The 13,741-nt window shown below is 36.4% G+C and overlaps 1 protein-coding gene across 1 annotated transcript; it reads left to right on the forward strand.

Moving 5' to 3' along the window:
- Positions 1–2,989: 2,989 nt before the first annotated feature.
- On the forward strand, positions 2,990–8,395 carry LOC103145732 (progestin and adipoQ receptor family member 3-like). The gene is made up of 7 exons (XM_007563295.2): positions 2,990–3,199; positions 3,496–3,741; positions 4,094–4,256; positions 5,584–5,739; positions 5,826–6,023; positions 6,102–6,192; positions 7,010–8,395. The coding sequence occupies exons 2-7, from the start codon at positions 3,545–3,547 to the stop codon at positions 7,150–7,152; spliced, it is 948 nt and encodes a 315-aa protein (XP_007563357.1). The 5' UTR covers positions 2,990–3,199; positions 3,496–3,544; the 3' UTR covers positions 7,153–8,395.
- The last annotated feature ends 5,346 nt before the right edge of the window (positions 8,396–13,741 follow it).

Here is a 13,741-nt window from a genome sequence, read left to right on the forward strand (position 1 = left end):
TCAGGATTTAAGAACCTCACTATTACGCTGACCAATTCAGGTTTTTATTTAAAAGACAAGATCACCAGTAAACTCGTGTTTAAAACATAAAAATAATAACCCAAACATTTGTTGAGCCTTGTTTAAGTTGTGACTTCGTTGAAAGTAAAAAGTTCATTTTCAAAATATTTTTTTTGGAATAAGTATAATACAGATAGAGGATAGTAAACATATATTATGCGAGGCACAATTCGTGGTCTATATCGCTCATTTATTCAGTGTCTTACTTTTACTGATACCTGTGACATTGCAAATTTAGAAAAGTCAATTTGAGTACGTTTCTTTAAGTGGACAATAATCCAAAATTTGGAATTAATTGAGTTTTTTCAACCAGTGGTGCCTCCGAGATTAAAATAAATACAACAAAATCATTTTTACAGTTTATTTCTTCACCATTTAAAATAACAAATTAGTCGTCCCAGTTGTTTGTTTATTTCAGTCATTTACATTTTAAACATGCTGATATTTAAACAAACGTTTAAAATGAAAAGGAGCAGTTGGAAAAAAATAAAAAATAGACCCCTTCTTTCAAGGTCACCATAAGCAACAAAACATCAATCAACTATCCATATACAGTACATCTTTCATCACAAAACAGGATAATAATAATAATAATAATAATAATAATAATAATAATAATAATAATAATAATAAAGCAAACAAGATATATTTTTGTAATTCTACAACGCTCTCCTGAGTCAATATTGATAGAATATATCTTCTTGTTTTCTTTAAAAAAATATATATAAAAAATTATCTACTCTCTTTAGTTTCTTTACACAGAGTGTTCCAGAAATAGAGATAGGCTACAACATACCATTTGTTTATTTCTGACTTTTTTTTTTTTTTTTAATAATGTGAAATCTGTTAGAACAAATTATTAACACTGGGATTGCCAGGAAAACATGGACATATTTGGTATGGACTTTTATTTTGAAGATACATCGTTCTCTTCCTGTGCCTTCTACAAGATCAGCTGACTAAATAGATAACAATGCCACAGTAGAAAAACACAGAGATAACCAACATGTGACATGTGAAAATAAATAATTAAAAAATCTTTATGAGACTTTAGCTTCTTGTCTTATTTAGTTTAAGAAGCTAAATAATGTCCCACTGACTTTAAGAATCAACCAAACATGTCACTTTATGTGAGATCAACCCAGAGGCTTATTAAAATTTTTATGCTCTACAACTTTGACAGTCCTCTAAATCAACTACACAATGTGTTTTTATCCAAAATGTTTAAACAAGTGCATCATTATTGTGTTAATCCACTGCAGAAGGAACTGTAACTGAATATGCTCTTCAGACATCCTTGGTGTGTCCGTATGCTTAAAGCTTATCCAAAATGTGATTTCCCAAATGGTGAATTACAGTGATCACCATGTCACGAGTCAGGGGTTGCGCCATCAACATATTGATTAACTCATAATTTATTTGTCTTTCAAGTCCTTCTGGAGCAAGAAGACCAATTTCCTTTCACAAAGCTGAACTTTATCAGACCTCATCAGGGTGAGATGTTGGCTTCATTCCTGTCTGTCCTTTGGTGATGCAGCAGCCCTGTAATTACATATTTCATTGTGGAACGTGCAAGGATGCAATGTGGATTCCAAGTTGGTTTTCAGCTCAGCAAACCATTTGAATGAAGTCATGACAGCAAACGCCTCATATAATAACACAGCATAATGAATCCCCCTCCCTCAAAATGGATGATGTGATCTCTGTTGTATTTGTTTGGGTGTGGTTGGACCTTCTTTTATTTTAAATTTCAAAACAAAAGGCTAAAAATCTATTTTATTATTTGCAAACTAGAAAAGCAGAAACAGGATGAGTTCCTGATGACAATTACCCTGCTGATTGAGGAATAGTGGGCAAATGAGCGGTTAATAGTACAAAGAATGAAGGAATGCTTGCTGCCACATTTGAATACCCAGAAAGAAATATTGTGACCACAGTTAATCCCTGCAGTCTATCACAGTGTAAAAAAAACGAAACTGTCTCCGTGGTCATAAGCCTTGCCTATTAAATAAACAAACAAAGGAAGACTTATAGCCTCACGAGGTCAGAAAACAAGCTGTGTTTTAATTACACTGTCGTCAAATGCATAACTGGGATTTTTTATAATAGCAACCCTCAAGATGTATACTGGTGTTTAATTTTTAGCCTATAGAAAATAAATTAAGATTAAATAAATATTGTCAAAAAGACATAAATACCTGCAATTTACTTTAAAGGCTGTAAAGAAACACAAAACATGGTTTACCACTTCTTGTTGCAAGGTTCCGGGAAAAGGTTGCTCCAATTATGTTGTTTTTAACATATAATTGGATTTGTGGGTCCGTGTGCGAACGGATATTAATACATGTAATTATTTATTCACATAACTCACAACATCAACTGCCAACTCAAGACACTTTACTGGGCAGACAGGTCCAACATAAATCCATATGTACAGATTCTAGTAGTACAAAATAAATTTAGGTTAATTCAAGCGATTCCAGTACAGTCCAATTATGTGATCAGATTTAGACCAAATTACAAACTGTTCAATTAAATTAAAGATAAACCACAAAGCTGTTTGCTCACAGTTGTAATAAATCTGCAATAGTTTTGATAAAACAGTTTCTATAGGAATTTTGTGTATATGTGTCTATATGAGTGTGTGTCTATGTAGACACACACATATATGTGTGCGTCTACACACACACACACACACATATATATATATTATATATATATTTTATATATATATATATATATATATATATATATATATATATATATATATATATATATATATATATATATATATATATAATTATTATTATTTAAATTATGACAGGTGCCAGATAGAAACATTCCATTCAAATTCAACTTACAGTAATATAATGCATTTTTCTATTTTTAACGTTTAATAAATGGCTCCAGAGGCAATGTTGTACTCTCACCCGTAGGTGGCAGTAACGCATAGCTTCCATATTTCCTATCAAAACAAACAGGTTTGATGCTGCTGAAAGGTTCTACACTCATACTATACGTTAGCTTATTAAAATGTGTACATTTACCAAAATGTGATTCTTTTTTTACCACCGCGTCAAGCCAACAGCCGTCCGGATATGGCTGAAATACCTGTTCGAGGACAGTGGGACTGATAATGGTGAGCTTCCGGTTATTTTTATCCAAGTTTTTTAACCTGTTAGCATTAGCATCTTAGGTTTAGCCTGCTGGGAGACCTCAACAAACCAGTTTAGCAGAAAAGAAGAAGAAAAAAAAAACTGAACATGCTTGCTTCGCTGGTTTCAGAACTTATTGTCAGAACTTGGAGCCGTAACATTTAAGGTCTAGTTCATCCGCAATTTTTTTTTTTGTTGGAATTATTGCTTAGTTTTTCCTATTTGTTTACACGTCGCTAGATTTTCGATCGTTGCGTTTCCCTGTTTATTTACTCCGCAGCCTTAACGTCTCCAGCTTCCTTTGCTGTGTCCGTGGAGCCCAGAACAAGATGCTGCTGAAGATGCCGAAGAAGCTGCTGAAAACTGCCCACTACATAGAGCTGGGCAGCTACCAGCACTGGCCGGTGCTGCTGCCGCACAGGATTCGGTTGTACACCTACGAACAAATCCCTCTCTTCCTCAAAGAAAACCCCTACATCACAGATGGCTACAGGGCACACCTGACCTCCAAACTCTGTCTGAAGAGGTGAGAAGTATGATAGGCTCTACATGAATTTATATCACAAAGAACTCACCTAAAGTTTTTATTTCCAGAGCTCAGCAGTCGTTAAAACAGGTGAAATCCGATTAAATAGACCATTATTTATCATTTGCACAGCCCTACATGACATATTATAAGTCCTCAAAAAAACAATTTGATATGTTTTCTTAATCGACTCAAATGCTAATATATATATATATATATATATATCCTTGTTTATTCAAATGTGCAGGAAATGAAAGAGCCGCACATTTTATTTAATAAACATAACATGTAAAGTAACCTTTTGAGATATTCTACATGGTTCTTACAGTTTCCTGCTTTCTTTTCCCTACAGTATATTTATTCTATCCAATGAGACTGTGAATATCTGGAGCCACCTTCTGGGTTTTCTCCTTTTTTTCTCTCTTGGGGTCAATGACCTCTCCTCAGTTCTACCAGCCGCTGGAGCAAACAGAGAAGACTACGTCATCTACGCTATAGGACTCTTCTGCTTCCAGGTAACAGTTGCTGTAGTCTGCTGCTTGTTGATTTTATTTAATTTTTTTCAGAGGATTTTCTTTGTTTGTCCATCAGTGGTGAGCTGATTGCTTCCTTCATTGTTTGGTTTAACAAACTGATTCATGTAGGGATACCTTTCCTGGTGCAGGTTCAGTCAGCTGCACCCTCTCAGGTGTGTGTCGACAGTGGAGTCACAGTGGATTAAAAACATGTACACAACCCTGTTAAAAGTCAACTAAATTAGGTCGTTTAGGAACTTTTTCATCTCTAATGTGACATGTGCAGTTCAACTGAAATATAAACGTATAAAAAAGCCGTAACCTAGTTGCATAGTTGTGCACACCCTCAAATTAATACCCGGTTGGAACATCTTTTGAAGTCATTTCAGTAAGCAGTGGGTGTGTTCTGCACCTTACAAACATCTGCTTTGTTCTTTGTATGTCTGGATTTGGCAGCATGAGACTCTCAGAATAATAACTTTGAGCAAAACACCACTGTGTAAAGGCAGCATGTTATTTTCACCACAGTACATAATGAAGCAAGTGTTTTTATTTAACTGAGAACCATTAGAGATCAACCAATACAAGTTTTTGAAGGTGGATAATGATTATCTTGACATCAGATGCTGAAATGTGTTGCCAATTTTTTTAATAGTATTACACAAGCCTAAATTTAAACAAAAAGGTAAGTAACAATAAAAACAAACTTTATAAAAAATTTTTTGATGTACTTTATGTAGCAACATGAGGCCTTTATAGTGCAAGTGACCTTCCTGAGAAAATTTGCGAACAGCAACAGAACAAAAAACACATTTTTGTAAAAAGAAATGTGGAAAAAAAACTATTCATATTGCAGCTAAAATAATCCCAAAACCTGGTGAAAGGATGTGTTATATTCATCTGGAGCAAAACCAACAATATGCATCACCATGGTAGGGCGATCTCACCAAGAGATCACCCTACCATTGTTAAACACAGTGGTGTCGGTATCATTTAACAGGTGTGTGTAGATGAATAGTAGTTCATCTCAGTGAAGTTGGCATAAATAACTGTTAGCTGTGTGTTTTTGTCAGTTTGTGTAGAAACCAGCAATTAAATCAACAACCTCTGACTTAAACCAGTGGCTTCGACTGGTTTTGTTTACATGTTACGTTTTGCATAGTTACTCCTCTGTGTATTTTGTGTTTGTCTTGAAATGATAAATTTACGTGTTGTAGATGAAGAGACTTGTGATTATGATACCAAAAGTAATCTAGTCGCTGGAACTAGCTCTGCAGCTCGTTTATTGCTCTCTACATAAATTAAAGTTGAGCTGTTTCCCCTCCAGGTCTGCATGCTGTGTTCAGTGGGATACCACCTGTTCTCATGCCACCGCCTGGAAAAGACGTGCCGCCGCTGGCTGGCGCTGGACTACGCCGGCATTTCCATCGGGATCCTGGGCTGCTACGTTCCTGGGATCTTCTACGCTTTCTACTGTAATGCTGTGAGTGAAGACGTTTAGCAGCTGCTTCTCAACAAATATCTTTGCCTACTGAAGACTTCGACTATGCCTCATCTCCCCCCCTCCAGTTTTGGCGACAGGTCTACCTGCTGACGGTGCTCTCCTTGATCCTGGCCATCTTCTGCGCTCAGGTTCACCCTCGTTACCTCAGCAACGACTGGAAAATGATCAGGATGACAATCTTCTGCTGCGTGGCGGGCGTCGGTGTGATTCCTGCCTGCCACTGGATCTGGCTGAGTGAAGGGTTCGCATCGGAGATTGTGCAGGTGCGGAAGGAAAGTCGGCGTCGTAAGAAATCGAGATGAAAACCAAAAATAAAATCTTGCAATCCATTTATTTTGCAGCTGTTTCTGCCTCGTGTGATTGTAATGTACCTGATAGCTGGGTCTGCGTTCCTGTTCTATGCCACCAAAATTCCTGAGCGATATTTTCCTGGTGAGATTTTATTTTGTCTTTCATTCGTCTCTCTGTGCTGTGATTTCCAAGATCTGATGAAAAAGCCATTCAGCCTTGAAATTACCTGCATCTGAATTTCCCAAGTATCACTAACTGAGACTTATTATCTCAATAGCACCTAAAAAGCGAACCCAGGATTGTGTCTGATTTAAAAAAAATCTTTCCAATAACATCATCAGTGGCTGTGATCTATTAAAGCAATCTGCTGAGTGTCTGGAGAATACTTTCACTGTAAATTGGTGCAATGTGAACTGAATAAAGTCCTTGTGTTTCAGTGGGAAATACCAACTTAAATTTAAGTTCTAGAACACATGAGACTTTATGCCATTCATTTATGTCTAAGAAGCAAGAAACATGATTTGATTTTAAAGCATTATAGTTTTTCTGCAACCTGCGGCTCTTTGAAACTTTCGTAGTGGCTGTTTATAACTTTTACACAAAGCAATAAAGAACCAACTAATGTTTTTAGATATAGATTTAAGAACAAATACAGCTTTAAGGATTTTTTTTTTTCAATTTTGTGATGGAATATTTGCAATTTTCCACAAAGGATTGACTAAAAGAATCAGTAATATATTTTACTTTTTCTTTTTTTGCTTTTTTTTTCTTCCATTTTTGACATTGTTTGGAAACTGTTTTCAGAATCAGCTTTATAGAGCATACTTGTCTGCCCATGCAAAAATGTTGATTTCAATATTACAGTATACAGACATGATTATACACAAATAAACTTTAGAGGAAATACAATAATATATATATTTTATATATATTTCTCTTTTTTTTCCTTCCCCTCCAGGTCAGGTGAACTACATCGGCGCCAGCCACCAGCTGTGGCACGTACTGGTGGTGGTGATGTTTTACTGGTGGCACCAGACGGCTGTAAACATCATGGACTTCAGACACAGCCGGCCCTGTCTCAGCCGGACCGGCGGCAGATAAGTGAACCTCACATTACATTAAAACAACCTTCAGTTGTTGCCTTCGCCTTTTCTTGCTGTGAGTGCGAGACGCCTGTAGTGTTGATGCTGAGTGGTAGACATTGACCAATATTAAAAGCTCTTAGAGTTTTATGACTGTGGCATTGCAAAGTAAGTGATGGCACCTTCTGTTTTCACAGCAGCGAACATAAAATTGACTATTAGATCAATGCATGGAGCTGAAATGTTTGAACTTTGATGTTTTTAAGTGACATCATATTTTGCATTTGATTAGGTTTTGTCTGTTTTTTGTGCAGAAGTATTTACAGAGTGGATTATTTGAATCAAATGTAACTGCCTGCATGAATTCTGCCTTCTTTTGCCTACATTTTTTAACTCTTATGTACTTCTTATGTTTTTATAAGAACTTTGGGAGGAAAAATAGAAATTATTGGTTTGACATCTGAACAGAATTTTTTTTATCTCTATCTTTGCCATTCACATACACAATATTTTACCTCTAAACCTTATTTTATGTCTAATTTAACTGCAGTTGTCCCGTTCTGGTCTGAATCAACTGGAGCTATTTTTTTTGTGAATTGATAACAAAGACTGTGACATTTCACACAACTCATTCCATATTCTAAATGAGACCTTTCTCTGGTGAAGATGTTAAAAAAATAATGACATCGTTCCAGACTGTTCTACTATTTTGCTTCCATTTCTAAAAAATAAAACGGCCTCAATTCACATGGGTTAAAGATTTTCAGCTAAACTGCTGAAATACCCATAAAGTGCCAGTAGGTGGCGATAACATTAACAATACGTGAGAGTATCTGTTTCAATTTAAGTATTAAAGTTTTTACCTATTCGCTTGTTGTGAGAAACTTGCGATCACAAATGTCTGCTCCTAGTGAGAGCAGAAATTCATTTTATCAGTGAAGCATAGATGCACATGGCCTCTTCAAACGTCAAAAATGTGGGGATTTTTTGTGTTTTTTTTGTTTGTTTGTTTTTTCTTTTGTTGTGAGTCTCATATTTTCCCTGTGGAAAAACAAATTATGTGTGACAGCATTATATCCGAAAGCATTGTTTTAGTTGCTGTTCTTGTTTTTATTCTTAGTCCTACCTCCTTAGGCTAAATCATGAGCAACAGAATCAATCACAGAGCAGAACGATCACCGATAATCAAACCAGACTGATGCTGTAATTTTTGCTTAACGTTTTTTTTTTTTTTTCTTTTCACAATTCAGCTGTAACCTAATGAACACAACAATCACTCTAAGGCAGTGGTTCTTAACCTGGGTTTGATCGAACCCCAGGGGTTCGGTGAGTCGGTCTCAGGGGTTCGGCGGAGCCTCTGCCGCGGAGGTAAAGACACACTGTGTAAAGTCGTGATGACGCCCCGCTTTGCCATCACTTGCTGCAGAGGATCACGTTACATTGCTTAGCCAATCAGTGCTGCGGAGTAACACTGATTGGCTCGTTCCTGGACAGTCAGCTCAACTTTGCTGAAAACACTGACTATATTTTGAAGAACTGTTCTCAAAGACTTTACTTTTTAAGAAGACTTGGTGATCTTGGGGTGACCCAACTACACTCTAGTTGGGTCACCCCAATATCTTGAATTTGGGGGGAAAAAAAATCATATTTTATTTATCACTACAGAAGGGTTCAGTGAATTTGCATATGAAACTGGTGGGTTTGGTACCTCAAAAAAGGTTAAGAACCACTGCTCTAAGGTAATCACTTAAACATGACATTATGTGACTAACTCAGTCTATAAGCAGGGCATGATGATGAGAGTCTATTTTTTTTATTTTCCTCTACTGCTAAGTATATGTTGATGTAATATCCTCTGGATTGTGTGTGCATGGAGGAATGTACAATATTGATCTTTAATAACAACTGTACTTCAAAAATATTATTTTAATTGCATGTTTGCACTTTCAGTGCAGTTCAATTATTTTTATGCATGCACCTTAGCTGTCCATCCTTTTGCGTTTAAGTTACAAACTGAATATTTTTTTATAATCGGTTCAAGTTTTATCAAGATTACTGATTTAGCAGATTATGAATGTAAACAACCAGTCATTATAGTATTTAAGATTAACACAGAAATCTACCAGTGGGGAACGGTATTGAAATCTTTACTCCATTTGAAAACCTGATGGAAGTTTTGTTGATTTAAATCTCGGGAGTTGTCACTGTGATGTGTCTGTACTGAGTTAAACAAAAGTGCAAATGCATCTTAATCAAAATACAGACAAATTCAAAAAGATCAGGTGTGGAAGGGCATGTCTTGTGTGTCCAGCAGCTTATTTATGTGTTCATCTGCAAGGTAAATGGAGCCCAGAAGACAAGTAAAAACCTCTTTGCTTTTGCAAGCACGAGTTATAGACCGATTGGTATAAACTGTAATAATATGGACCTTTTAAACATAATTGAATTTACTTTACAGCCTCTAAAATCCTTTAGTTTCCCCTTTATAAAATGTGTTTGTTTTCTTATTGCTGCTTGAATGAGGCCAGTTGGAAAATGGAAACTACAAACTACCTATGTTCATTATATTTTTGTTGCACAAAATGAGATCCGTTATTAGAATAACAAGCATCAAATGTTTTTATTTTTGCACATTTTCGCCCTGTTTGTGTTTGATTTGCCTTATCTTTGAGTAACTGTACTGTATTTTTTACTGTTTCTCACAAACTAGAACAAAATCTTTAATTTCAAAAACATGAAAATTAATGCATTATAAAAAGCTCTTACTGCTGGAGACTGCAGAACTGAATTCATGGAGCAGTACCAAAATAAATCACTGTTTCTCTGTACAATGCAAATTTTTTCTTGGATGTTCTCTTGTGTGTTTGTGTTTTCCTTGTGGTATTATGATGAAAAAAGCACTGACCAATGAGATGAGATGAACATTTGTTTCAGTTCATCTGTGAAAACATATTTTTGAACATTTTGAACAAATAAAGTGTTAAAGAACTAAAGTATGGGTCTCAGAACTGTTCTATTGTCTAAGTAAAAACAATAGATAAAATAAATCTTCCACCTTATTGTTGGTTTCAACAAGAGTGTGGTTCAGTTGTTGAACAGCAGAGGGCAGAACTGAAACGGGTGACTTCAGGTTTTAACTTTTGAACATATTTGGAGTTTTTTTTACCTAAAAATTCACATTATAAAAAGTTACTTCAAGTTACAAGGTACTCGGAAAAATGTAGGTGTTTACTTTAGAAATTGAAGAGTAGATCCTTGTAAAGATAAGTCTATAAAAGAGATTAAACCATGAAGAACTTAGGGAATCTCAGGAGGATCAAAAGTTTCTGATACCAAAAAAGCAGTAAAATAGCCTTTTAGCTCACTGCTGAATTCTAGTGCCAACTTCAGCAATGTGTTTAATGATTTGCAAAACATATGGGTGTTAAACACAGGTCCCAAAAATCTTAAAATTTCACTGTGGAAAAACATTAATTTCCCCTCAGTTCCACTACACATTCACATCTACTGGACTCTGGAAACACAGGCAATGTAAAACATGAAAGTTCTCACAGACACACAGTTTGAGACCAGAAAATGTTCTACACATATAGATTGAATTATCTCAAAACGATGTAAAGATGCTTTCTGAGATGAACGACAGAACTCGAAATGTATTCTATAAGTTCTAATCAACAAAAGCAATGTTAAACTACATAAGCAGTGTTTTAAAAGTTGTGTGTTATTGCTGATGTTTCCTGCATTGGCCTTAAATTTAGTTATACTCTATATGGTCCAGAAACTGCGAGAGCTTTAGTTTTAGAGACATTCTCCCACTTGATCTCTAATTTTGTCGGAACCAATAAGGATTAACTGTTTTTTGCATGGCGACTCCACATTTTGGCAGTTTTTTTTTGTTTTGTTTTGTTTTTACTGGTTTGTTTTACTTAAAGTTTTAATAAATAACTAAACCAGGAATATGTCTGGCCCACGATCTGGCCTTTTTGGTGACTTGTACTCTCGAACGTCAGAGATCCTGTTTGAGATATTTATAGACAGGATCTCAAATCATAACCATGGTGACGAGGATGTCCAGATAGGAAAGCCTCGAGGTCTCCTGTGCTTTTTTGCAGATGATGCATTTCTCTTTGCGTCTAGAGTCATAACATCAGGTGTGCTCTGGAGTGTTTTTCAGCCAGAATGACTGTAAACTCTAACAAGTTTGAACTCCTGAACTGAAAAACGGTGGACTTCTCAGTCTCTCATGCAATCGAAGTCGTTCCAGTATCTCAGTATTTTATGTTCCAGTGATGGAAGTGTAAAACAGACGATTGCTAGACAGATTAGGGTTTTGTCTGTAGTAATGTGCTCTGTCACTGCAGGGTAGGATCTCAGTTATAAACTTCAGGTCTCAGTTTACCAGTTCATCTACATTCCAGCCCTTATCTATGGTCTGGAGATATGGATCATGACCAAAAGAACAAGATGCCAGATACAAGTGACTGAAATGAGCTTCATTTTTTTGGTGGTTGGTCTCAGTCTTAGCAGAAGGGCTGGAAGCTCTGTCATCTTCAGGAGCTCTGGGTAATCAGTGAATTACCTGGACAGAGTCATTGTCACTACCTTTGTCCAAGAGAAATAGTTACCACATTTCTGTTTGTTTTACCTCAATCATGCTCAAATAAACACACAATTGAAGCACAGTTTATTGTATCTAGAATGAATTCAGCATGTGATTTATACTGTCCCTAATTTGATTCACTAGGAATAAAGTTATCCGTCTTTGTTTATAAGCCCAGTTAGGTCCAAGGGTTACTAATTGATGACAAAAACTTAATTTCCCCATGTTCCTTAGCGTTAGGTGGGAGGTAAAACTGTGAATTACATATGTCTTTATCTTATCAACTGACTGCCAGCTCCCTTCATGCATGTTAAACATGTGCTCCTGCGTGACATGGCTGATTTAACCTCGTATCACATGTTTCCATTTCCGGGATGGAATGACTCTACAATTTCAATGAATTTTAAAAGAAGAATTAGGTGGACATCTTTATGCTGTCACTGAGCAATACCGGCTGGATATTTGACCACTTTTCCTTTAGCAGGAGTCCTTTAAATTGTTCTTTTAGTCCACATTATGACGTGGCCAACACTGTGCTTGACAGTTTTGCAGACATAGTTTTTGTACTCTGGGCAAATAGCCCAAATTTGGTCTGAGTTTCTGCAGAAGGTGTTTGACTTGTCTATGTGGGGAGTTACACACTTCAGTCAAACTTGAAGCTGTCACCACCCTCTCAGGCAGTGGAGGGGTAAAACTGTGTAATTATGAACAACGACCCCTGGTGTTTCTGCAGTTTCCATTTCATTACAGGCTTTAGTCTGGAGGACGACACAGGATGATGACATTTGGGTTAGATGGTTGAAACACAATATAATTGATGTCTAGATCAATGTACATTGATCCAAAACGCACATTGAATAGTTTTGAAATTGATAAGCAATAAACAAAAATGTGCTGACTATTCCTAAAACCAGATTTATTAAAAAACCTCCACTGTTTCTACCAGAGTTATGCCAGAATCTTGTTGATGGCTACAAAAACTTGCAGTCAAAGAAGTTGTAGAAAATCCACAACACATTCTCGTTTTAAAAACATGGAATTATTTTGTTGTGTAAGTTGTACCCAGAAACTCAAATGAATCATTAAAATACCAAACATCAGATTGAAATTATGTCATTGTTATTGGAACAATTTGACACAACCTTGGCTAGAAACATTAGCGTGTATGTAACTCAGCGCGGTACCATTGTGTTAATCATAACCAATCCTGTCTCGTCTTGGTAAACATGTTGGGGGTCTCACTACATCTGTGTGTCGCTGTAATTACACCGGCTATACATTGGCACGTAGGCATATCAATCATTCACCTCCAGGGTGCACAGCGAGTTTCTTCTCGACTTGTTTACTGTTAATAAGTAAAAAGATGAACCTCTTGGATAATCCCTGCATACTTGGGGTCAGTAAACTGTACACAGGTATGTGGTTTCTGTTTGTAGGATCACGCTTTCTAAAGTTTCTCCTATCATTTGAAGTCAGGAAAGGTAGTGGTTAGGAGGAATTATTTTTCACCAGACGTGACTTCAGCGTTTGAAAGTATGATGATTATGTTGTTCACTCTGCACCTAATGGCTACTTATGCACAGCTGACTGCTTTTAAATGCATTATTGGAAAGACTGTCGATGTGTGGCATTTTCCTTCCTAGTTATTATCTTGAGGTTTAATTTGTTTATTTCTGTAATACTAAAATAAGACTGCAGCAGGTCAAGCATTTAGGCACCTGAACATGACTTGTTGATGTTAAACTGAGCGTCACACAAGGGATTTAAGTGACTTTGAAGAAAGCATGGCTGTTGGTGCCAAACGGACCGGACCAAGTATTTTAGGATCGACTAGCTTTTTCACTCTCAAGCATTTCTCGGGCTCACAGAGAGTGTTTTGAAAAAGGAATATCATCCAGTGAGCAGTGAGTAAACTACACAAATAAATATGTATCAGATATGCTCTAAACTTGCAAACCTGCCGTATTGACAATGGAAATACCGGTTGCCCCCTTGTTGGATCCAAACT

The sequence above is a fragment of the Poecilia formosa genome, unplaced genomic scaffold, assembly GCF_000485575.1.
Source record: "Poecilia formosa unplaced genomic scaffold, Poecilia_formosa-5.1.2 Scaffold146, whole genome shotgun sequence".
Taxonomy (NCBI): Eukaryota; Metazoa; Chordata; class Actinopteri; order Cyprinodontiformes; family Poeciliidae; genus Poecilia; species Poecilia formosa.

Bases quoted from the DNA above. Each gene is read 5' to 3' on its own strand.
- LOC103145732 (XM_007563295.2), top strand. From the start codon at position 3,545: ATGCTGCTGAAGATGCCGAAGAAGCTGCTGAAAACTGCCCACTACATA. The intron at 3,742-4,093 runs GTGAGAAGTATG...TTTTCCCTACAG, and splicing joins TCCAAACTCTGTCTGAAGAG to TATATTTATTCTATCCAATG. The intron at 5,740-5,825 runs GTGAGTGAAGAC...CCCCCCCTCCAG, and splicing joins ACGCTTTCTACTGTAATGCT to TTTTGGCGACAGGTCTACCT.